Here is a 20,670-nt window from a genome sequence, read left to right as displayed (position 1 = left end):
CCGGGGGACGCGAAGGTGAGTATGTACAGTTTGTTTTTTTTACATTTTACACTGGTAACCAGGGTAAACATCGGGTTACTAAGCGCGGCCCTGCGCTTAGTAACCCGATGTTTACCCTGGTTACCAGTGTAAAACATCGCTGGTATCGTTGCTTTTGGTGTCAAACACGACGATAAACGCCGGTCTGACGACCAAATAAAGTTCTGAACTTTAATCAACGACCAGCGACATCACATCACATATCATATCGTTTAGTGTGAAGGTACCTTAAGAATGTGCACCTTGTGTATTTGTACCCTTAGTCTACGTATACAGTCATTTCATTATTTTACATTTTCAACACTTAGAAGTGTATTTGCACTTTGTATACAAAGTCTTATGTCGTAGTTGACTTCAAGGTCATCTTCTCAACGATTTGCCGATTTATTTAATCCACTAATTCAGTCAGTGTAGTAGTGCACAACTGACACAATGAAATTATGTCATCACGTCAGCTTTCTCACATCAATATATTCTCTTCTGTCTGTATCCTGAGGATGCGGATAGCTAGACTGCAGCAGAGGGCACTGTGCGGCCCCTGGGCCATAGTTTCAGCCCTTCGGCTGACTCGGTCCGCTGGCTGGGTTGGATGTGGCCTAAAGGCCTCACTTTGTCATGGTCTGGCGAAAGTGATGGATCCATCGTCAATGCATCAGAAATTGCCACTGGTTCTCTTATCTGTGCAATATTAAGGAAATCCTGAAAACAATCCGATGGGAGGCAGTGAAGCCTAGAGTTGGGAAACATTGTCCTAGGAGAGTGCACAAAACCTGCATGGTGGTAGGTAAAAAAAATACAATGCAGAGAGGTGCTCTGTTTTCACTGGAGGAGGGAAGTCAAGATCAGAATCAATTGGCTTTGATTTACCTGCCTGCAGAGCAAAAGGATTAGGCTACAAAGAGAATCTGTTGGGGAAGTTGGGTCGGAGAACAGTCAGGAGTGCTGTTTACTAGTGATGATTGAATAGCTTCGGATAACGCCTTATCCGAATAGCTGCATCGGGACCCCGGATACCTACAGCGCTTCCCATGATCAGCGGCATGTATCGCCGCAGCTGTATGTGTCGCGGCTGTGTGACAGTCACAACACACAGGCTCTCCATGCATTTGTTTTGACTGTGACTGTCACACAGCAGCGACACATGCAGTTGCGGCGCCGGACATCTGATTATCTGCAGCGCTCCAGGTATCCGGGTTCCCGATAATAAGCACTTTTTATCTTTTGTGTCCCTCCCTTACTTTATAGATTGTAAGCTTGCGATCAGGGCCCTCGCTCCTCCTGCAACGTTTGAACTATGATAATGTCTTATTTGTCAATTTATGTCCCCACTTAACTGTAAAGTGCTGTGGTTGGTGCTATACAATTTATTTTTTAAATAAGGAAAACCAAGTTAAACCAAAATAAATATCTACTCAACAAATTTATCCACATTTTTATTTCACTGAATTTCATTCAAATTTGAATCATTTATTGTATCCATACCTTAATGCGTCACTTAACCTGGAATTAAAAAAGATCAAAAATTTTCGACAATCCTACAAAAGAAAAAACAAAAAAACTAAACAGATTTCACTTTTCACACTTGCAAATGTGGTTTACAACTACAGTACTAGCACTACGGTGTCGTTTACATAGTCATGAGAAAAAAAATTTGGTTTTAAATAACAGAACATAAAAATCTGGTCTTTAGAAGGTCTTAAAATTATAAAAACTTGTTCATTTTCAGTTTTTATTCAATAATTGCAGTTTAAAAGCTGTCAATTTTGATATTCAATGATTTTTGCATCTTTTTTTCATGAAACAAGGTTCGCAATTTTTTAACTCTACTTTTTTGACGATCTCACTGGGAAAATAAAGGAAATTGTCATTCAAAAGTAACACATCTATTTTATCATATGATGCACCAGAAAGCAGTAAAAGAAAAAAAAAAAAAGTGCGGTAAAATTCAGCAACTTTTTGGGGGGTTTTGTTTTTCATCATTCATTATGTGGTAAAAATGATCTGGAAAGTAGATTAATTATCTAGGTGAATAGGATTAGAAATTAAAAATATGTATGTTTGGTATAAGTGGTAAAAAAAAATAAAATAAATTCCTTGTGTCGCTATTTTCCAACACTCATAACGTTTTCAATTTTCAATCAAAAGGAGCGGCCTAAGGGCTTGTTTCTTTTTAGCCCTGAGCCAACGTTTTTACCAACACTGTCCTGGGGTAGATATGATGTTTTGATAGCCTCTTATTGCATTTTTTGCATGCTTGCAGCAGACGAAAACCGAAGATTACGCATTTAGATTTCTCTTTCATTACAGAGTTTACCAATCAGGTTAATTAATTTTCTGATTGGTGCCTGATAAATTGGACATGGAGATACTATGTACATATTTTTTTTAATTTCTTTATTAACCCCTTAGCCCCAAGCGTTACATGTTGCATGTTAATGACCGGGCCAATTTTTACAATTCTGACCACAATCCCTTTATGAGGTTACAACTCTGGAAGGCTTGCATGGATCACTATAATTCTGACAATTTTTTTCTCTTGACATTGTACTTCATGTTAGCGGTAAAATTTCCTCAAAACTACTTGCGTTTATTTGTGAAAAAAAAAAAGAAATTTGGCCAAAATTTTGAAAATTTCACGATTTTCCAACTTTGAATTTTCATGCCCTTAAATCACAGAGATGTCACAAAAAATACTTAATAAGTAACATTTCCCACGTGTCTACTTTTACATCAGCACAATTTTGGAACTAAATTTTTTTTTTGTTAGGAAGTTATAAGGGTTTAAAGTTGACCAGCGATTTCTCATTTTTACAACACCATTTTTATTTTTTTATTTATTTATTTTTTTTTTTTAGGGACCACATCACAGTTGAAGTCATTTTAAGGGGTCTATATGACAGAAAATACCCAAAAGTGACACCATTCTAAAAACTGCACCTCTAAAGGTGCTCAAAGCCTCATTCAAGAAGTTTATTACCCCTTCAGGTGATTCACAGGAATTTTTGGAATGTTTAAAAAAAAAAAATAATAAAAAAAAAAAAAAAAATGAACATTTAACTTTTTTTCACAAAAAAGTTACTCCAGATCCAATTTGTTTTATTTTCCCAAGGGTAACAGGGGAAATTGGACCCCAAAAGTTGTACAATTTGTCCTGAGTACGCCGATACCCCATATGTGGGAGTAAACCACTGTTTGGGCGCATGACAGAGCTCGGAAGGGAAGGAGCACCATTTGACTTTTCAATGCAAAATTGGCTGGAATTGAGATAGGACGCCATGTTGCATTTGGAGAGCCCCTGATGTGCCTAAACAGTGGAAACTCCCCACAAGTGACACCATTTTGGAAAGTAGACCCCCTAAGGAACTTATCTAGATGTGTGAGGAGCACTTTGAACCCCTAAGTGCTTCACAGAAGTTTACAATGTAGAGCCGTAAAAATAAAAAAAATCTTTTCACAAAAATTATCTTTTTGCCCCCAATTTTTTTTATTTTCCCAAGAGTAACAGGAGAAATTGGACCCCAAAAGTTTGTGCAATTTGTCCCGAGTATGCCGATACCCCATATTTGGGGGTAAACCACTGGTTGGGCACATGGAAGAGCTCGGAAGGGCAGGAGCACTTACTTTTTAAACGCAGAATTGGCTAGAATTGAGATCTGATGCCATGTCGCATTTGGAGAGCCCCTGATGTGACTAAACAGTGGAAACCCCCCAATTTTAACTCCAACCCTAAACAAACACACCCCTAACCCCAACCACGCCCCTAACCCTAATCCCAACCGTAAACGTAGTTCAAACCCTAATCTCTAGCCCCCAACCCTAACTTTAGCCCCTAACCCCAACCCTAATGGGGAAATAGAAATACTTTTTTGATTTTATTATTTTTCCCCTAACTAAGGGGGTGATGAAATGGCTTTGATTTACTATTTATAGCGGATTTTTGTTTGGCAGCTGTCACACACTAAAAGACGCTTTTTATTGCAAAAAATAGTTTTTGCATCACCACTTTTTGAGAGCTATAATATTTGCAGATTTTGGCCCACAGTCATGTGAGGTGTTGTTTTTTGTGGGACGAGTTGACGTTTTTATTGGTACCTTTTTGGGGCACATGCTAATTTTTGATCGCTTTTTATTACGATTTTTGGGAGGCAGAATGAACAAAAATCAGCAATTCATGAATTTGTTTTGGTTGGGGCGTTAATACCGTTCCATGTGTGGTAAAATTGATAAAGCAGTTTTATTCTTCGGGTCAGTACGATTACAGCTATACCTCATTTATATTATTTTTTTATGTTTTGGCGCTTTTATACGATGCAAACTATTTTATACAAAAAATAATTTTTGCAATGCGTTATTCTGAGGGCTATAACTTTATTTTTTGCTGATGATGCTTTATGGCGGCTCGTTTTTTGTGGGTCGAGATGACACTTTCAGCAATACCATGCTTATTTATATCTGTCTTTTTGATCGCGTGTTATTCCACTTTGTTTGGCGATATGATGATAAACATTGGTTTTTGCCTCTATTTATTTTACGGTGTTCACTGAAGGGGTTATTTAGTGGGACAATTTTATAGGTTGGGTCGTTCCGGACGTGGCGATACTAAATGTGTACTTTTGCATTTTTTGTTTTTAAATTTACATAAAGAAATGTTGAAAAAAATAGTTTTCTTTATTTAGAAATTTTTTAAAACTATTTTTATACATGTTAATTTTTGTATTTACTTATTTTTTTTTTAAAAAACTTTTTTTACATTGTTCCAGGGTGGGACATCACTATATAAAGTTAGATCGCTGATCTGACACTTTGCAGAGCACTGTGTGAGATCAGTGATCTGACAGGTAGTGCAGGAGGCTTACCTGCGCCTGCTCTGAGCAGGCACCGCCAAACCACCTCACTGCAGGACCCCGCAGCCATCTTGGATCCGGGGGCCTGCAGGGAGGAGACCCTCGGAACAATGCAATCACATCGTGTTGTTCTGAGAGTCTCAGGGAAGCACGCAGAGAGCCCCTTCCTGCGCGATGCTTCCCTATGCCACTGGAATGCTGCGATCTTGTTTGATAGCAGTGTTCCGGGGGTTAAAGTGCCGGGAGCGATCCGTGACCGCTACTGGCACAGTTCCGGGTGTCAGCGGTGATAGTTTTTTTGCGAGACGAATTGTACTTTTGAACAGCACCATTGGTTTTACCATCTAGTGTACTGGAAAAAAATTTCAAGTGCAGTGAAACTGCAAAAATAAAAAATGCAATTCCAAAATTGTTATTTTTTTTACAATGTGCACTAAATACTAAAATTGACCTGCCATTATGTTTCTCTAGGTCATATCCTGTTCACAGATATCAAACATTTATAGATTTTTTTTTTATTTTTTTTAAAGCTTGTAAAATAAAAATAAAAAAAGCACTATTTTCAGAGACTCGTAGCATCTCCATTTTTCGAGATCTGGGAACGGGAGAAGGCTTATTTGTTGCGCACCAAGTGGACGTTTTTATCAATACCATTTTAGGATAGATACACTCGATCTCCTGTTACTGCAATATTGCGGCGCACAAACAAGTTTTGATTTTTTTCTCGTACCGATCGGATTAATTACTTTTTATATTTGATAGATTGGGAGTTTCTGAACGCAGCGATACCATCGTGTTTATTTTATTTATTTTTTTTGAATGGGGCAAAAAGGGGAGTGATTTGAACTTTTATATCTTTAAACTTTTTTTTTTTTTTTTTTTTTTTTTTTTACTTTTCACTTGCTTCCAGAAGACTTGAAGCTGCAATCTTCTGATCATTTGTACTACACATAGCGAGGCATCATTCCCGCTATGTGTGCCAGAAATAATAATCTACTATGAATGCCGCCACGGGATGGCGTTCATCGCAGATCTGCAACGACAACCGCAGAGGTTCTCCTGCATACCACCGGATGCCATGCCAATCTATTGGCGCCTCGCGATCATGTGAAGCGCTTCCAGCACGCACACGTTAAATGCCACCGCCAGAGATAAACAGCGGCATTTAACACATTAACAGCCGCGTGTGGATCGTGATTACACCTGATTCAAATCAGCCGTCAGGGGCCTGAAAAGATGCAGGTTCTGTGCTGGAGCCTGCATCAAACAGGGGGAGGTGACCTATGATGTACCTATACATCATATCGTAAAGAGGTTAAAGCTAGTTTAACTATCGCCTTCTCATGAATTGGCTTATAAAATAGTGATAAATAGAGTAAATCATAAAAACTTTTTGGGAAATTCTAAGCTTCAGAAACTTGGAAAGATTTAGATACTCTTCTTAAAAGAGGAAAAAAAAAACAATTCCACTTCCAAAGACAACAACATATGTAAGAAGCAGTAACAGAACATGGAGAATACCGTTTCAAAATCCTCTTCAGTGATTGCTGTGAAGGTTTCAGCAAATAAACCATCTTCAAACCACTTTTGAGCAAACTTATCTCTTATCTTTTTAGTAGTCATTCTGAACAGAACTTCAGTTATAGCAACTTGAATTTCATAGTCTAAATTGAACAAAAGAAAAAACACACAAGTTTTTTTTCCAAGTGAAAGTAGTATAAACTAGAAGTTTAAATTTTATATACAGACAAAATCTAATGCAAAAACTAAATGTTTCCAAAGCATCTTTCATATAGAATGGACCTAGACTGCCAATCTAATGGTTCGTCAACAGAGCTCTCTTCCAACTGTCCCAAACACATGAATGCTCATCTCTGCCTATCAGTCTTTGCCTGATGAAGAGACCAGAGTAGTCTCGGAAGATTGCAATTTGTTACCATCTTTTCAGTGAATCATTAAAAAGGTATCAACCACTGATTACTCAATTCTAAATATTTTTCTATCCACTGGCTAACACGATACCAAGATATATATCTATCCTGTATCATCTCTGCCTAGCAATTATGTGGCCAGAGGAGAGAAATCTACAACTGTCAAACACCTTTGTCAATGGGCTTGTCTTTCATAAAAACAAACAAAAAAAAAGTCGGTAAATTGAAATTTTAACTGCACGATTGTCTACAAAGATAGTGGGGAATGATTTAACATTAAGGGTCTGTTATTTTCCAAAGCAGTTTAGAAAATTAAAAGAAAAGGTATCCTATTGCAATGGAATAATGTAGCATTTGATCATGTCAACCACTTTCTATATACTCCTCATCAACAGATTTACAAAAATAGAATACCTCCAACTTCAAATAGTTTTCTTGCCAAGCCTTGCCTGCAGAAAAGAAACAGATGTAAACGGTTTAAATAATTAGATGCTAAATAAACTAATCTCCCTCACTACTAAATCGCTAAAACAATCACACTACTATTATTACAATCACCAAGCGATGCTTTGTTTTCCAAAAGCACTTGGAAAAAAAACAACTTTGCTAATTATAAAGAAAATAAAACAACCAACCATTTAAAATGAAACCTACCAGCAGCCTTTAATATCAATATAGACTAAATGATTAATTTGAGAAATTAAGTAATCAAGCTACTGTTGTGGATCTTGAGCTCAGTAGTGTGATTATTAAAAGGGTTATCCAGTCTTAAGCTTTATGTGCGCTGTGAGGCTTCTCCGGTGCCAGGAGCAGTGGGCGCATGACCACAAGTATGTCATTTGTATTTATGCAATCCTGTGGGAACTAGACACGCATAATGAAAGTGCATTGAGCGAGGCCAGACCCATCTAAACAGACTATTGGTAGAATTATGCAAATTTCATACATGCAGTTACATGACCGTTTACTGCCGGCGCCTGAGAAATCCCAAAGCGCACGATGCAAGGATTCACAAGTCTGCAGTCACAGAGTGACTAGAGACTTGTACCCCAAGACAGGATAAACATCAGAAAGAAGGAGGAATTCAGCGAGGAAATGTATAAATATTTTTTAAACTTAGCTTTAAATTAAGCCATATAAAGAGCTTATTTAATAACCAGTAGACTATTAGACAATACAAAAAGGTCACATACCTACGCGTTTCAACTAAGTGTCTTCATCATGGTCATGATGAAGACACTCAGTCGAAATGTGTAGGTTGTACTAATAGTCTACTGGTTCTTAAATGAGCTTTTAATTAAGACATATAGAAAACTCAAGTTTTAAAAACGATTTACAAGTTTCCTCACTAAATTTCACCTTCCTTTCTGATGTTCTTGTTGCAGCTGCTCTGACTTCATTCGTGCGAAGAACTCCATGCTCAACACCCTGTCAGGTGAGCTGACTAACCTTAGTATTTTTTCGCCAAGGCAGGATAACCCCTGTAATTGGTTACATTAGGTCTAACAAGTACACCTAGGTTTCAAATTAAGCTATCACTCAATAGAACTTCATGAAATGGTGTATCACCGGGTTGTAACTATATACTGTACAAGACAGATCACGTAATGCATTTACATGACTTTAGGTTCTAAGCTGCCTTTGGTGGGGATTGCATTTAGCCAGAATGTTACCTTTCAATTCAAAATTTTTGTTACCCCATTGTACTGTTCTCTCTCACAGCATTTAAAACAGAGTGATACAAGCCATCATACAAGCCTATTGGGGTCTGTTTACACAGGCCGACAACTCACGTGTCATTTATGTTAAAAGACAAATAGTGTTAAAACTTACATTAAAGTACACATCTCTTCTGAAGAATTAAGCTTTTTCTTGTCTTCCCTTAAGGTTTGATCAAGAATGGAGTTCAAAGTCCTTAGAGCCTTTCCATGACCAATTATTGGAGAACAGAGATGCAGCGTTAACAGGAGGGTATCAAGAGAGCACATAAACACAAAATACAATACAAAAAATGCTCACCTCCAATTTAACATGATATGGAGGCCACTTTTCCACAATAATGATTCCAAGTGTAAAAAGGAATTTATCTAGCAACTGCTTTACACCTAAAGAAAAACACGTTTCATAATTATACCCAAAAGCATAAAAATTAAATTTCAGATTAACAAATGTTGAGCTTTACCCAAAACATTCTTTTACAGAAGCAAAACAAACAAAAAAAAATGCCTGTACATCTTGGATCCTTCCCCTACACCCTACTGACATTATCTGTCCAGGTAGTGCCGGTAGGCACCTATACACATTTGATGGGCAGCTGGTCATGTTGAAATTGACATGATCAGTCTACATTAGTGTATAACGTATGCAGGGCTTTTGAATAACATGTTCATATCACCATTGTCATCACTACATCTGAGAACACAAAATTTAGGAATAACATCTTTTATATAAAAGTTATAATAAACATTCCTCTTAGTAGTAGAGTTGGTGCAAAATTATTTGCATATCCCATGCCAATGACTGCAACAGTGTTCTGCGGCTGCTGCACGAGACCGGGAGTATACCGCTTACCTGCGGACGTCGGTGGTTTACAATTAGATGGCAAGGTGCGATATCACACCAAACTGGCTAATGGTTGTTGGTTGGGGCACAGGAGGAGAAGTTGTCCTTCTCCACCTCCCTGCACACGCTGGGAAGTCAGTCATACAGATATGAACATAATACACTGCTCAAAAAAATAAAGGGAACACTAAAATCCCACATCCTAGATATCACTGAATGAAATATTCCAGTTGTAAATCTTTATTCATTACATAGTGGAATGTGTTGAGAATAAAAAAACCTAAAAATTATCAACGTAAATCACAACTAATATCCCACGGAGGTCTGGAGTTGGAATGATGCTCAAAATCAAAGTGAAAAATGAAGTTACAGGCTGATCCAACTTCAGTGGAAATGCCTCAAGACAAGGAAATGATGTGAGTCGCCCTACGGGCTATGGGGTACTCGGTACCGGATCCGGTGTTCACAGGGGGATGTCACCGTGGCTGTGACCCGGTCCGTGGCCCTGGGCGCCAATGTAAAAGGGAAAGGTCTTTAAAGGGATAAAGTTTATGTTTGTGACGCCACCTGTGGTATTCGGTCAGTGGGGACCGACGCTGCTTTAAGGGGTCCGCTGGGGTGATGTTATGGCAGCTAGATGGTATATCTTCCCACAGGTGAAGTATATCCCCAGGGCTCCTGGTGTGTAGATGGTGGTATGGTGAGAGGTGCAGACAAGAACAAGGACATAGGATTGCAGTCTCTTTACCTTGTTTACTGTTGGTTTCAGCAGCCACAGTCCAGGGAACCAGATCACAGGGCAGGCAGAGAAGTCTGGGCAGTCCAGAGACAAGCAAGTTCCCCTGGGTAAGTCAGGTGGGAACCTACCACTCTGCGCTTTCTGTCTAAGTCCCTGCTGCCACTAAGTGTCTCAACAAGGTCTTTAATCGTTCTGCTGTCCTAGGACAGGCACCTGTATGGCAGGCAACTCGAGCCGTGTGAACTTGGGTCTGTTCTCGGTGACTCCAGGCTCCTAGGTGCTGCTGTGCCACAGCTAATTATGGGCAAAGTCCTTGTAGAACAATACCCTCCATTTTTGCTCTGTGTTTTATAATCCACAAAAGCCGCGGGCTACCGGTACCCAGATTCTTGTGCTGTAACTCTTCAGAGGCCTGCTCGTGGCTCCTGGAGCTCTCACTTACCTCTGTGCTCCAGTCCTGTCTGTCCTCGCACACAGACTCCTACTACAAACTGAGCTCACTCTGCCTCCAAACCAAGATTTTTATTCAGGGAAGCTGCCCTAGAACAGGGCTTGAAGCTCCCCCTCCTGGCCTGGAAGTGGAAGGTGTGTGTGTGTAAACCTACCAAAGGAAATCTAGCTTGTATCTGGACGTAGAACTATCCTTCCCGAAAGGAAAACAGCACTACTGTGGTACCCGAACTCCTGGGGACCCACTGATGCTCAGTAGTGTGTGGCCTCCATGTGCCTGTATGACCTCCCTACAAAACCTGGGTATGCTCCTGATGAGGCAGCAGATGGTCTCCTGAGGGATCTCCTCCTAGACCTGGACTAAAGCATCCGCCAACTCCTGGACAGTCTGTGGTGCAATGTGACGTTGGTGGTTGGTGCGAGACATGATGTCCCAGATGTGTTCAGTCGGATTCAGGTCTGGGGAATGGGCAGGCCAGTCCATAGCTTCAATGCCTTCATCTTGCAGGAACTGCTGATACTCCAGCCACATGAGGTCTGGCATTGTCCTGCATTAGGAGGAACCCAGGGCCAACCGCACCAGCATATGGTCTCACAAGGGGTCTGAGGAGCTCATCTTGGTACCTAATGGCAGTCAGGCTACCTCTGACAAGTACATGAAGGGCTGTGCGGCCCTCCAAAGAAATGCCACCCCACACCATTACTGACCCACTGCTAAACCGGTCATGCTGAAGGATGTTGCAGGCAGCAGATCACTCTCCATGGCGTCTCCAGACTCTGTCACATATGCTCAGTGTGAACCTGCTCTCATCTGAAGAGCACAGGGCCCAAGTGGCTTATTTGCCAATCCTGGCATTCTGTGGCAAATGCCAAGCATACTGCATGGTGTTGGGCTGTGATCACAACCCCCATCTGTGGACGTCGGGCACTCAGACCATCCTCATGGAGTCTGTTGCTGACCATTTGTGCAGACATGCACATTTGTGGCCTGCTGGAGGTCATTTTGCAGGGCTCTGGCAGTGCTCCTCTTGTTCCTCCTTGCACAAAGGCTGGGGTAGCGGTCCTGCTGCTGGGTTGTTGCCATTCTACGGCCCCCCCCCACATCTCCTGGTGTACAGGCTTGTCTCCTGGTAGCGCCGCCGGCTTCTGGAGACTACGCTTACAGGCACAGCAAACCTTCTTGCCACAGCTCGCATTGATGTGCAATCCTGGATGAGCTGCACTACCTGAGCCACTTGTGTGGGTTGTAGAGTACGTCTCATGCTACCACGAGTGTGAAAGCACAACCAACATTCAAAAGTGACCACATCATCAGCAAGAAAGCATTGGTACCGAGATGTGGTTTGTGGTCCCCACCTGCAGAACCACTCCTTTATTGAGTGTGTCTTGATAATTGCCAATAATTTCCATCTGTGGTCTACAACAGCATGTGAAATTGATTGTCAAACATTGTTGCTTCCTAAGTGGACAGTTTGATTTCACATTTACTTGGAGTTATATTCTGTTGTTTAAGTGTTCCATTTATTTTTTTGAGCAGTGTATATCAGCACTTTGAAGCAATGATTAACAGCACTCCCTATCTTGCCTGCGACAAATAGCCCAGGAAACATGGAATGGTTTTTAAGCACAAACACTGTTTAGTTATAATATAGCGATCATTAAAAAACGGTACAGGAAGACTGATAGGCGATATTCAAAGCATTCTAGGAGGCAAATCCTGCTGTCAGATTTCCTTTAAACAGAAAATCAAAACTCTTACCCACCGATACCACTTTCAACTCAAAAGCATTTCTTATATCTTCACATTCAACTTTGAGATTCTTCTATCCAGTCTCATCTTTGCATGGTTTATACATCTACCCCCACATCCTTCACCATCTATCCATTGTTTAAAGAATTTGGTTAAAAATATCAACAACTTGAATGGCAATCTAGAACTAGTACTCTCCATACAGCTTAGATCTAATGCAGCATCCTAAAAATTCTTGTCCCAAAATACCTTTGCTGTCCAGTTGTCTGTTCCTCGCACAACCATCTCTAAGAACTCTCCCATATCTCGTATGTTTCATCCATAAGTAAAACTCTCCCTCATTCTCTAAACCAGGGAGCCTCAACTCCAGTCCGCAAGAACCACCAACAGCTTGTATTTTTCAGGATTTCCTTGGTATTGCACAAGTGGTAATTCCGTCATTCCAATACTAAGGAAATCCAGAAAACAATACGTTGGTGGTTCTTGAGGACTAGAGTTGGGGAAATACTAGTTTAGGAAGTGGGATAAGTTTTATCTATTAAAACCTAACTTCAGAATAAATCTACAACCAACAAAAATTGTGCTGCCACAACAATGTCTTTAGTAACTTGTACCTTCACTTACTGTTTTCTCCTAACCTATAATTCATTAACCCTCAGAGGCAGGGCCATCTCTCCTTTTCAGCAAGTCTGTCACTCCTATACTTATGTTTATTGTATTTATTTTCTACCTTATGTAATTTGCATTTGCTATACGCACACCCACGTTATATACTGTAAACAGTCAACAACTAAAGGGATTGTATGACTGGTGGACACAAACAGAAAGGGGCCCCTATCCAAGAACAATACGTGGGCCCTTTGCAGTCCAAAAGCACATCATAAGGCACAATTCATAGTATTTTGAAGGTTTTAACTCTTGGGCCCCTGTGCAGCTGCACAGGTTGCACCATTGATATGTCCACCCCTGGATTGTGTTATATGAATAAATTTTCCAATTCTGAGGATATATTACAGTGTAATAATTCAAAACTTAACACAAGAGGGGTGAGCTCCAGGCTAATAAGAGCTTACAATCTATGAGTGATAAAGGTGAAATTTGCTTGTATTGCATGGTCCAAACATCTTTATAATTAAGTATTCATTTAAGGCTGCAGGAATCGGTCTGTCAGTATCTGCCCATGTGCAGATACAAAGGGCTACTGAGTACATGGAGGGTGTAGGAACAGATTATATAAAATAACATAAGAAAGATATAAATGGAGAACGGCAGGAAGTTTGATTAGTGAGGTAATGTAATAAGCCTGCCTAAGAGTTTAAAACTGTGGATACTGGGATTTAACCAAATTGTCTGTGGTAATGCAGCCTAAAAAATTGAAACATTATGATTTAAAGTCTGAGATGGAAATGGGAGGTTCTGGATAATGCAGAGGTTAGTTTTAGATAATTAGAACTAAGAACATGTGTAGGGTGGTAGACAAAGATGTAGGGTGGTGTAGAATTACAGAGAGGAGTGTGATAAGTTTATGACGTGTTCTGTAGTGGATGGGCAACCAGTGCAATGACTGGCACAGGGTGGAGGCATCTATGTAGTGGCTGGACAAATAGGAATCTGGCTACTGCATTCAGGATAGATTGGAAAGAGTGAAGTGAAAGAAAGATTAGTAGAGCATTACTGCAGTCCATGTAGTGTAGCTTTGATTCATCTGCATCTTTCCATCTTTTTACGAAGGGATCCTATTTAGCTAAAAGGGATACTGTCACGTTGCACAGCAGTTCAATCTGTGTACAACAGTTTAGATAAGGAGAAGCTGAGCTGAATGATATATACGTTTGTTGGAAGAGTATGACTTGTATTTTCTTCATTGATATCTCTGGTGTGCGTATGCATGCATGTCCAGTAGGCGGTCCTACTCAGTGATTGACAATGATCTCCGTATGCAGAGTTATACAGGGAAAAAGTCGTAGTTACTCACCGATAACGGTGTTTCTCAGAGCCCATGACAGCACTACCAGAGAGATGGAGTCCACCCTTCAGGGACAGGAAACCCTACAGGATAAAAGGGCGGTACCTCTCTCCTGCCTCAGTTTAGTTTACAGAGCATCAGAGGTCCTCCAGGTTAGTGACAACAAGAAATAAGTATTTTACTAAAAATATGTGTATGAAGATTACACCGTGTCTAAATCAAACACACACTTCGTATGATAAGGTGCTCACCGCACACGTGATAAGGGGGGGAATAAGCAGGTGCTGTCATGGGCTCTGAGAAACACCGTTATCGGTGAGTAACTACGACTTTCTCAGTCGCCCATGACAGCACTACCAGAGAGAATTGCAGAGATTATTGCTTTAGGGAGGGACCACAGCCTGCAAGACCCTTCTTCCGAAGGTTAAGTCCGACGAAGAGGCTAAGTCTAAGCGATAGTGCCTAAAGAAGGTTGAAGGTGTTGACCAGGTGGCCGCTTTACAGATTTTATCTATTGGTACCTCCGACCTTTCGGCCCAGGAGGTCGCCATAGCCCTTGTAGAGTGTGCCTTGAGTCCTTCAGGCACTGCATTTCCCGTGGACGAGTATGCCAAGGCTATCGCATCAGTGACCCAACGAGCTATAGTGCTTTTGGAGGCTTTGAGTCCTTTTCTAGGCCCCTGAAAACAGATAAAAAGACAGCCTTCCTTCCTACACTGACGGGAGGACTCTAGGTAGTGTATTAGACACCTTCTCACATCTAAGGTGTGGAATTTTTCCTCTTTTTGATTTTTTGGGTTTGGACAGAAGGACGGAAGGATTATTTCCTGGGATCTATGGAAATTGGAAGTCATTTTGGGTAGATAAGCAGGATCTGTCCTCAATACTACCCTATCATCCATTATTTGTGTGAAGGGAGGGTCTGCAGATAGAGCTTGAAGGTCACTAATCCTACGGGCAGATGTTAGGGCTGTAAGAAGGGCCATTTTAAGGGATAAGATTTTAAGTGGTATCGAATCTATGGGTTCGAATGGGGGTTCTGTCATAGCCGAAAGAACTAAGTTTAAGTCCCAAGATGGAGGGCTTCTGATTTTTATTGGCCTAGAACGTGCCGCGGCTTTAATAAATCTTGCTACCCATGGATTAGTGGCAACACTATGATTGTATAACGCCCCCAAGGCCGCTACTTGCACCTTTAAGGTGCTCACCGAGAGGCCCATATCCAAGCCTTTCTGTAGGAACTCTAATATTTTATTTATTGGAACCCCATCTTGTAGTGTTACACCTGAGGTGGACAAAAACTTTTTCCAAGTTTTACCATAGATTCTAGTTGTTATTGTTTTCCTACTTCTTAATAGTGTGGACACTACCTTATCGGAGAACCCCTTTGCCCTTAGCAGTGACCTCTCAAGTTCCACGCTGTCAAGTGTAGATTTGCCGAGTGAGGGTGGAACACCGGCCCCTGTGATAAGAGGTCTGGAAGATCCGGGAGGATCCAGGGATCTGTGACCGATAGGATTCTCAGCCAAGAAAACCAGGCTCTTTTGGGCCAGAACGGGGCTATTAGAATGATTCTCGCCCTGTCCTGTCTTATTTTCCGTAGGACTGCCGGTATCAGTATATAAGGGGGAAAGGCATATGTCAGACCGTGAGTCCAGGGAATCGAGAATGCATCCAGAGCTCGGGGGTTCCCTCTGTGGTCTAGAGAACAAAACTGCTTTACTTTCCTGTTCTCTAGACTGGCGAAAAGGTCTATTGCTGGTACCCCCCAGATTTTTGTGATCTGATCGAAGACCCTTTGGTTCAGAGCCCATTCTCCCTGTTTCAACTGGGTACGGCTTAGGAAGTCTGCCTTTTTGTTCACTACGCCTCTTATGTGTAATGCCGAGAGGGATAGGAAGTGATGTTCGGCTAAGGTGAAGATTTGGGAAGTAGTATCCATCAGGGCTCGTGATCTGGTTTCCCCCTGGTGGTTCAGGTAGGCCACTACTACTTGATTGTCCGAGAAAACCCGGACATGCTGTCCCCGTAGTTTGGGAAGAAAAACTGACAGAGCATGGCTTACTGCACAAAGTTCTTTCTGGTTTGAGGATACCTGGTATTCTCGATCTGTCCAGACCCCCTGAGTAACACTGTTTCCCAGGTGAGCTCCCCACCCTGTGGGGCTGGCGTCCGTGGTAACTATTTGATGTACATCTATCACCCACGGGACTCCCTTTGATAGGTTGTTGGAATCTAGCCACCAGTTTAGGGAACGAGTAGTGTCTGAACTTAGAGTCATGCGACCTTCCAGGCATCCCTTCAGTGTAAGCTGATTTTTTAGGACATCCCACTGGAGGACTCTCGTGTGGATCTGAGCCCACTGTACTGCCGGAAGACAGGCCGAAAGGGACCCCAGCAGTGACATCGCTCCCCTTAAAGTCATATGAGGATTTGAGCGAGCTGCGGACACAATGCTTAGTATTTTTTGTATCTTTGGGTTTGGAAGGCGACATTCCTGTAAAACTGAGTCCAGAGTTAGGCCCAGAAACTCTTGTACCATGGTCGGTTCTAGTTTTGATTTCTGGAGATTTAGGAGCCAACCTAACTCCGTTAAAGTTTTTATCACTCTGGTGCACTGTTGGCGACAATGTTGGGCTGTATCGCTGAGAATCAGGAAGTCGTCTAGGTAAGGTATTATAATAACATCCTCCTCCCTTATATGGGCCATCATTTCTGCTACCACCTTGGTGAAAACACGGGGTGCTATTGAAATGCCGAACGGGAGGGCCTTGTACTGATATTCCTTCACTACTCCCTCCATGACCACTGCTAGTCTGAGGAATTTCTGTGAGTTTTTGTGGATGGGGACGTGATAGATCCAGTACGCGTCGCTGAGATCCAACACTACCATGAAACAATTTGGAAATAGGTTTTTTATTGTGGATCTTATCGATTCCATTTTGAATGTTTGATTCTTTACATAGCTGTTCAATTTCCGGAGATTTATTATTGTGCGGAACGAACCGTCCGGCTTTGGAATCAGGAACAATGGGGAGAAAAAACCTTTCCCTCTTTCTGGTAACGGAACTTCTCGGATCACGTCTTTGGATATAAGTTTTGAGATCTCTAGTTCCAAGGCCTGTTGTTGCCGTCCTGAAGGTTTCAATGGAGTGACCACATAGTGTTGGGGAGGAAGGGTGGTAAAGTTTAATTGAAGTCCCATTTTTATTAGATTTAGAATCCAGGAACTGGAGGAGATTTTTTCCCAGGCCGGAAGGTATTGAGACAGTCTCCCTCCCACCCTGGGGGAGGTGTCATTTAGGGGTTTTTTTATTCCTGGGGGAGTTGCCAAAGAGGAAGCCTCTGTCTCTATTTCTCCCCTCCTCCCACCTGTTCTGTTCTCTAGGGGGGCGCCTGCGGAAAAATTTTCTGCTCCGAAAGGGCCGTCTGAGATATGGGGCGGCCAAGTTAGGGAATCCCTTCTTTTTATCTCCCGCTTTTTGTAAAATGTCATCTAGAGTTTCGCCAAACAGAAATTTTCCCTCGCATGGGATTGAGCAGAGTTTTTGTTTTGTCTGTAGATCGCCTGGCCAATTTTTCAGCCACAGCGTTCTACGAGCTGCATTGGACAGGGCTGCCGATTTTGAAGTTAGCTTAATGGAATCCGCCGAAGAGTCAGCCAAGAAGGCTGCCGCCCCTCTAATCATGGGAATTGACTCAATTATTTTTTGTCGGGATACTCCATCCCTTAACTGTTTCTCCAGACTGTCTAACCAAATCATCAGAGATCTGGAAGTACATGCGGCCGCTATGGCAGGTCTTAAACATCCCCCTGCTGACTCCCAGGCCCCTTTCAGGAAGGTGTCGGCTCTTTTATCAAGGGGGTCTTTTAGCGTACCCATGTCCTCAAAGGGCAGCGCAAATTTCTTTGACGCCTTAGCGACTGCCACGTCTAGCTTAGGGGCTTTATCCCATGCTATAGAATCATCTTCCGAAAAAGGGTATTTCCTTTTAAGGGAGGGTACAGATGAATGTTTCCTTTCTGGCTTCTCCCACTCCTTTTTAATCAGGGCTTGCACGTTTTCATTAAGTGGAAAAACTCTGCGTTTTTTCTGGCCCAGGCCGCCAAACATAATGACCTGTACCGTTTTGTCAGGACGTGGGTCTAGAACCCCCATTGTAGATCTTACAGTCTTTACTAGGGCATCAATTTCGTCTAAGGGGAAGCAGTGGCGGCCTCCACTCTCAGTGTCTGAGGAGGAGGAGGAACCTTTCTTATCTGACACATCCTCATCAGAACTAGAAGGATCAGAGTGAGACAGGGGGACAGGTGTTCTCTCCTTAACCCCCTCCCCTTTAAGGGATTTGAACGCTGTTTCTACCTCTGATCTTATTACCGAGCGTAATTCAGAGGCAAAACTGGGGGTTTCTTCACAGAGGACTTGACCTATACATGAACCGCATAGTTTCTTATCCCAGCTCTGTGCTAGGGGTTGTCCACATAAGGGGCAGTCTCTATGTTTGTTTTTTTCCGTTTTTTTTCTTGCCTAAAAAATAAACGGAAAAGGGGACCCTAATTATTTAGTGAACTTTCACGAAGATCACTCACCCATCTTGCGCAGCTACAAGTACCAGTTCTGGAGGAGGTACGGGATCTTGAATGAGACCCGAAGTAGAAGGTGTCGGCTGGCTGGACATATTGGTTTTACTCTGCGGCGTAGAATGGCTCCTGGAACGGGAACTCCGGGTGCCTGCAGAGGTCCTTCCGCCCGCCTTGCGCTGGTGGTGACGCTGTTGTTGCTGCACCGGTGGCTGTAAGGGTTGTGCCGACTGGAGCTGCTCATCGCTGTCCGCCATAATGGGACTGTATGCAGCGACGAGTGTGTCTCACAGCTGTGTTTAACAGGCGCGCCGGTCACCCCTCCTCCAGGCTGCGATGCAGGGAAGCGCCGGTCCCCAGTGCGCATGCGCGCTCCCCGGGACCCGGAAGTAGACCGCGTCTATATCCGGTGCGGTGGCCATCTTGGTGCTCTCACACACCAGGCCGTCGCTCCGGACCAGGCCTCTCTGCAGAGGCACGCCGGGTCCCTGAAGCCCCTACCCCAATCCGGGGAGGCAGCCGCGCTCCCCCCCGCACGCTCTGCAGCCCCATCGGACCCAGAAGCGGCGGCGGCGGACACCGTACCAGCGGTGACAGGGGCCTCCCCGCCGTCATACCTCCACTGGTCGGCTCTGGATCACAGGTACCGACCTGAGGGTTCCCTGTCAGGGACAGGAAACAAAACTGAGGCAGGAGAGAGGTACCGCCCTTTTATCCTGTAGGGTTTCCTGTCCCTGAAGGGCGGACTCCATCTCTCTGGTAGTGCTGTCATGGGCGACTGAGAAACTGACAATACCCGAATAAGACCACCCACCTACTGGACTTGTACGCATACAAACACCAGGGAGTTCAATTAAATAAAAGCTTTAATTTTTTGCCACAAAAAATGTTTAAAAGCAATTTGACGAGTTCCTTCTGCTCTATAACATCCTGCCAGTAGATCAGATACTATTTTAAACATAAGTTCCTTTGAAATAGAAACATATAAGAACATTAGAAATAGTACTCACCATCGTCACTTGTACACTTACAGATCACCTAATAAGGAAAAAAAAAACAAAACCAGTTTCCTCTTAGTCTGTTAGGAACTGTATTTATTTACCAGCTAGATGAACTAACAGCTATACTAATCAGTTTATATAGGCTTTACCTCAAAATGTATTTACAGGGAATTTGTCTCCCCCTGGGATTTATATAACCTATTAATGTGTGTAAATCTAGAAAGTGGGAAAGAGCGCACAATGGGGCAATACCCTATGGAGGGACAGTAAGAGTGCTAGTTATGCTCACCTGGTGGTGTTGTGACAGGCACAACGGCTATGTAGGCTTGAATAAAAATAGTTGCTGCCCCATAGCCAGTGGATGGGTCCTCCAGGAGATATTGGATCCAGTTGGATAAACACGTAAGTGGGCTGCGCTGCTGGAGTGAATCAATCAGTCCACCCAGGTGTTTATCCAACCCATTAATATGGGCATACAGGTGATAGGGCTAGTTAAACATTTCTACCTGTAGGTCTCTCATTGCGGTCTTGTTGTTGGGAAACCTTATTTTATTTCTGTATATTAATAATTTCTTCCATGCTCAGGGGCGTACAGTGTCCGAAAAATCTCTGGCTCCTGTCTTATTATACCAGCCCCTTCTCATTAGCATCACAATACCCTTTGACGCGCAATGGTGGCTCCGGAATCCCACGCCCTAAAATAGTGCGATTATATAGTAGCTAATACGCCGGCAAAGAATATAAACAAAACACTGACAATTAGGGTTTGCAGATATAGCATATGGTCAGGTATAGATACATCATTA

General features: G+C 42.5%; 1 protein-coding gene across 1 annotated transcript in view; it reads right to left on the bottom strand.

Annotated features, from left to right (window-relative positions):
• Positions 1 to 20,670, bottom strand: part of SYCP2L (synaptonemal complex protein 2 like) — a 221,342-nt gene that overhangs the window by 141,098 nt on the left and 59,574 nt on the right. The window contains exons 6-11 of the mRNA XM_077269880.1: positions 19,874 to 19,901; positions 8,834 to 8,919; positions 8,648 to 8,736; positions 7,229 to 7,263; positions 6,405 to 6,547; positions 1,522 to 1,574 (exon numbers count right to left, since the gene is read on the bottom strand). Coding sequence (XP_077125995.1) covers positions 1,522 to 1,574; positions 6,405 to 6,547; positions 7,229 to 7,263; positions 8,648 to 8,736; positions 8,834 to 8,919; positions 19,874 to 19,901 — 434 coding nt within the window. The remainder of the gene's footprint in view (positions 1 to 1,521; positions 1,575 to 6,404; positions 6,548 to 7,228; positions 7,264 to 8,647; positions 8,737 to 8,833; positions 8,920 to 19,873; positions 19,902 to 20,670) is intronic.

Source organism: Ranitomeya variabilis, chromosome 6 (genome assembly GCF_051348905.1).
Source record: "Ranitomeya variabilis isolate aRanVar5 chromosome 6, aRanVar5.hap1, whole genome shotgun sequence".
In the NCBI taxonomy this organism is placed as follows: domain Eukaryota; kingdom Metazoa; phylum Chordata; class Amphibia; order Anura; family Dendrobatidae; genus Ranitomeya; species Ranitomeya variabilis.
This window is presented reverse-complemented; position numbering and strand designations above follow the sequence as displayed.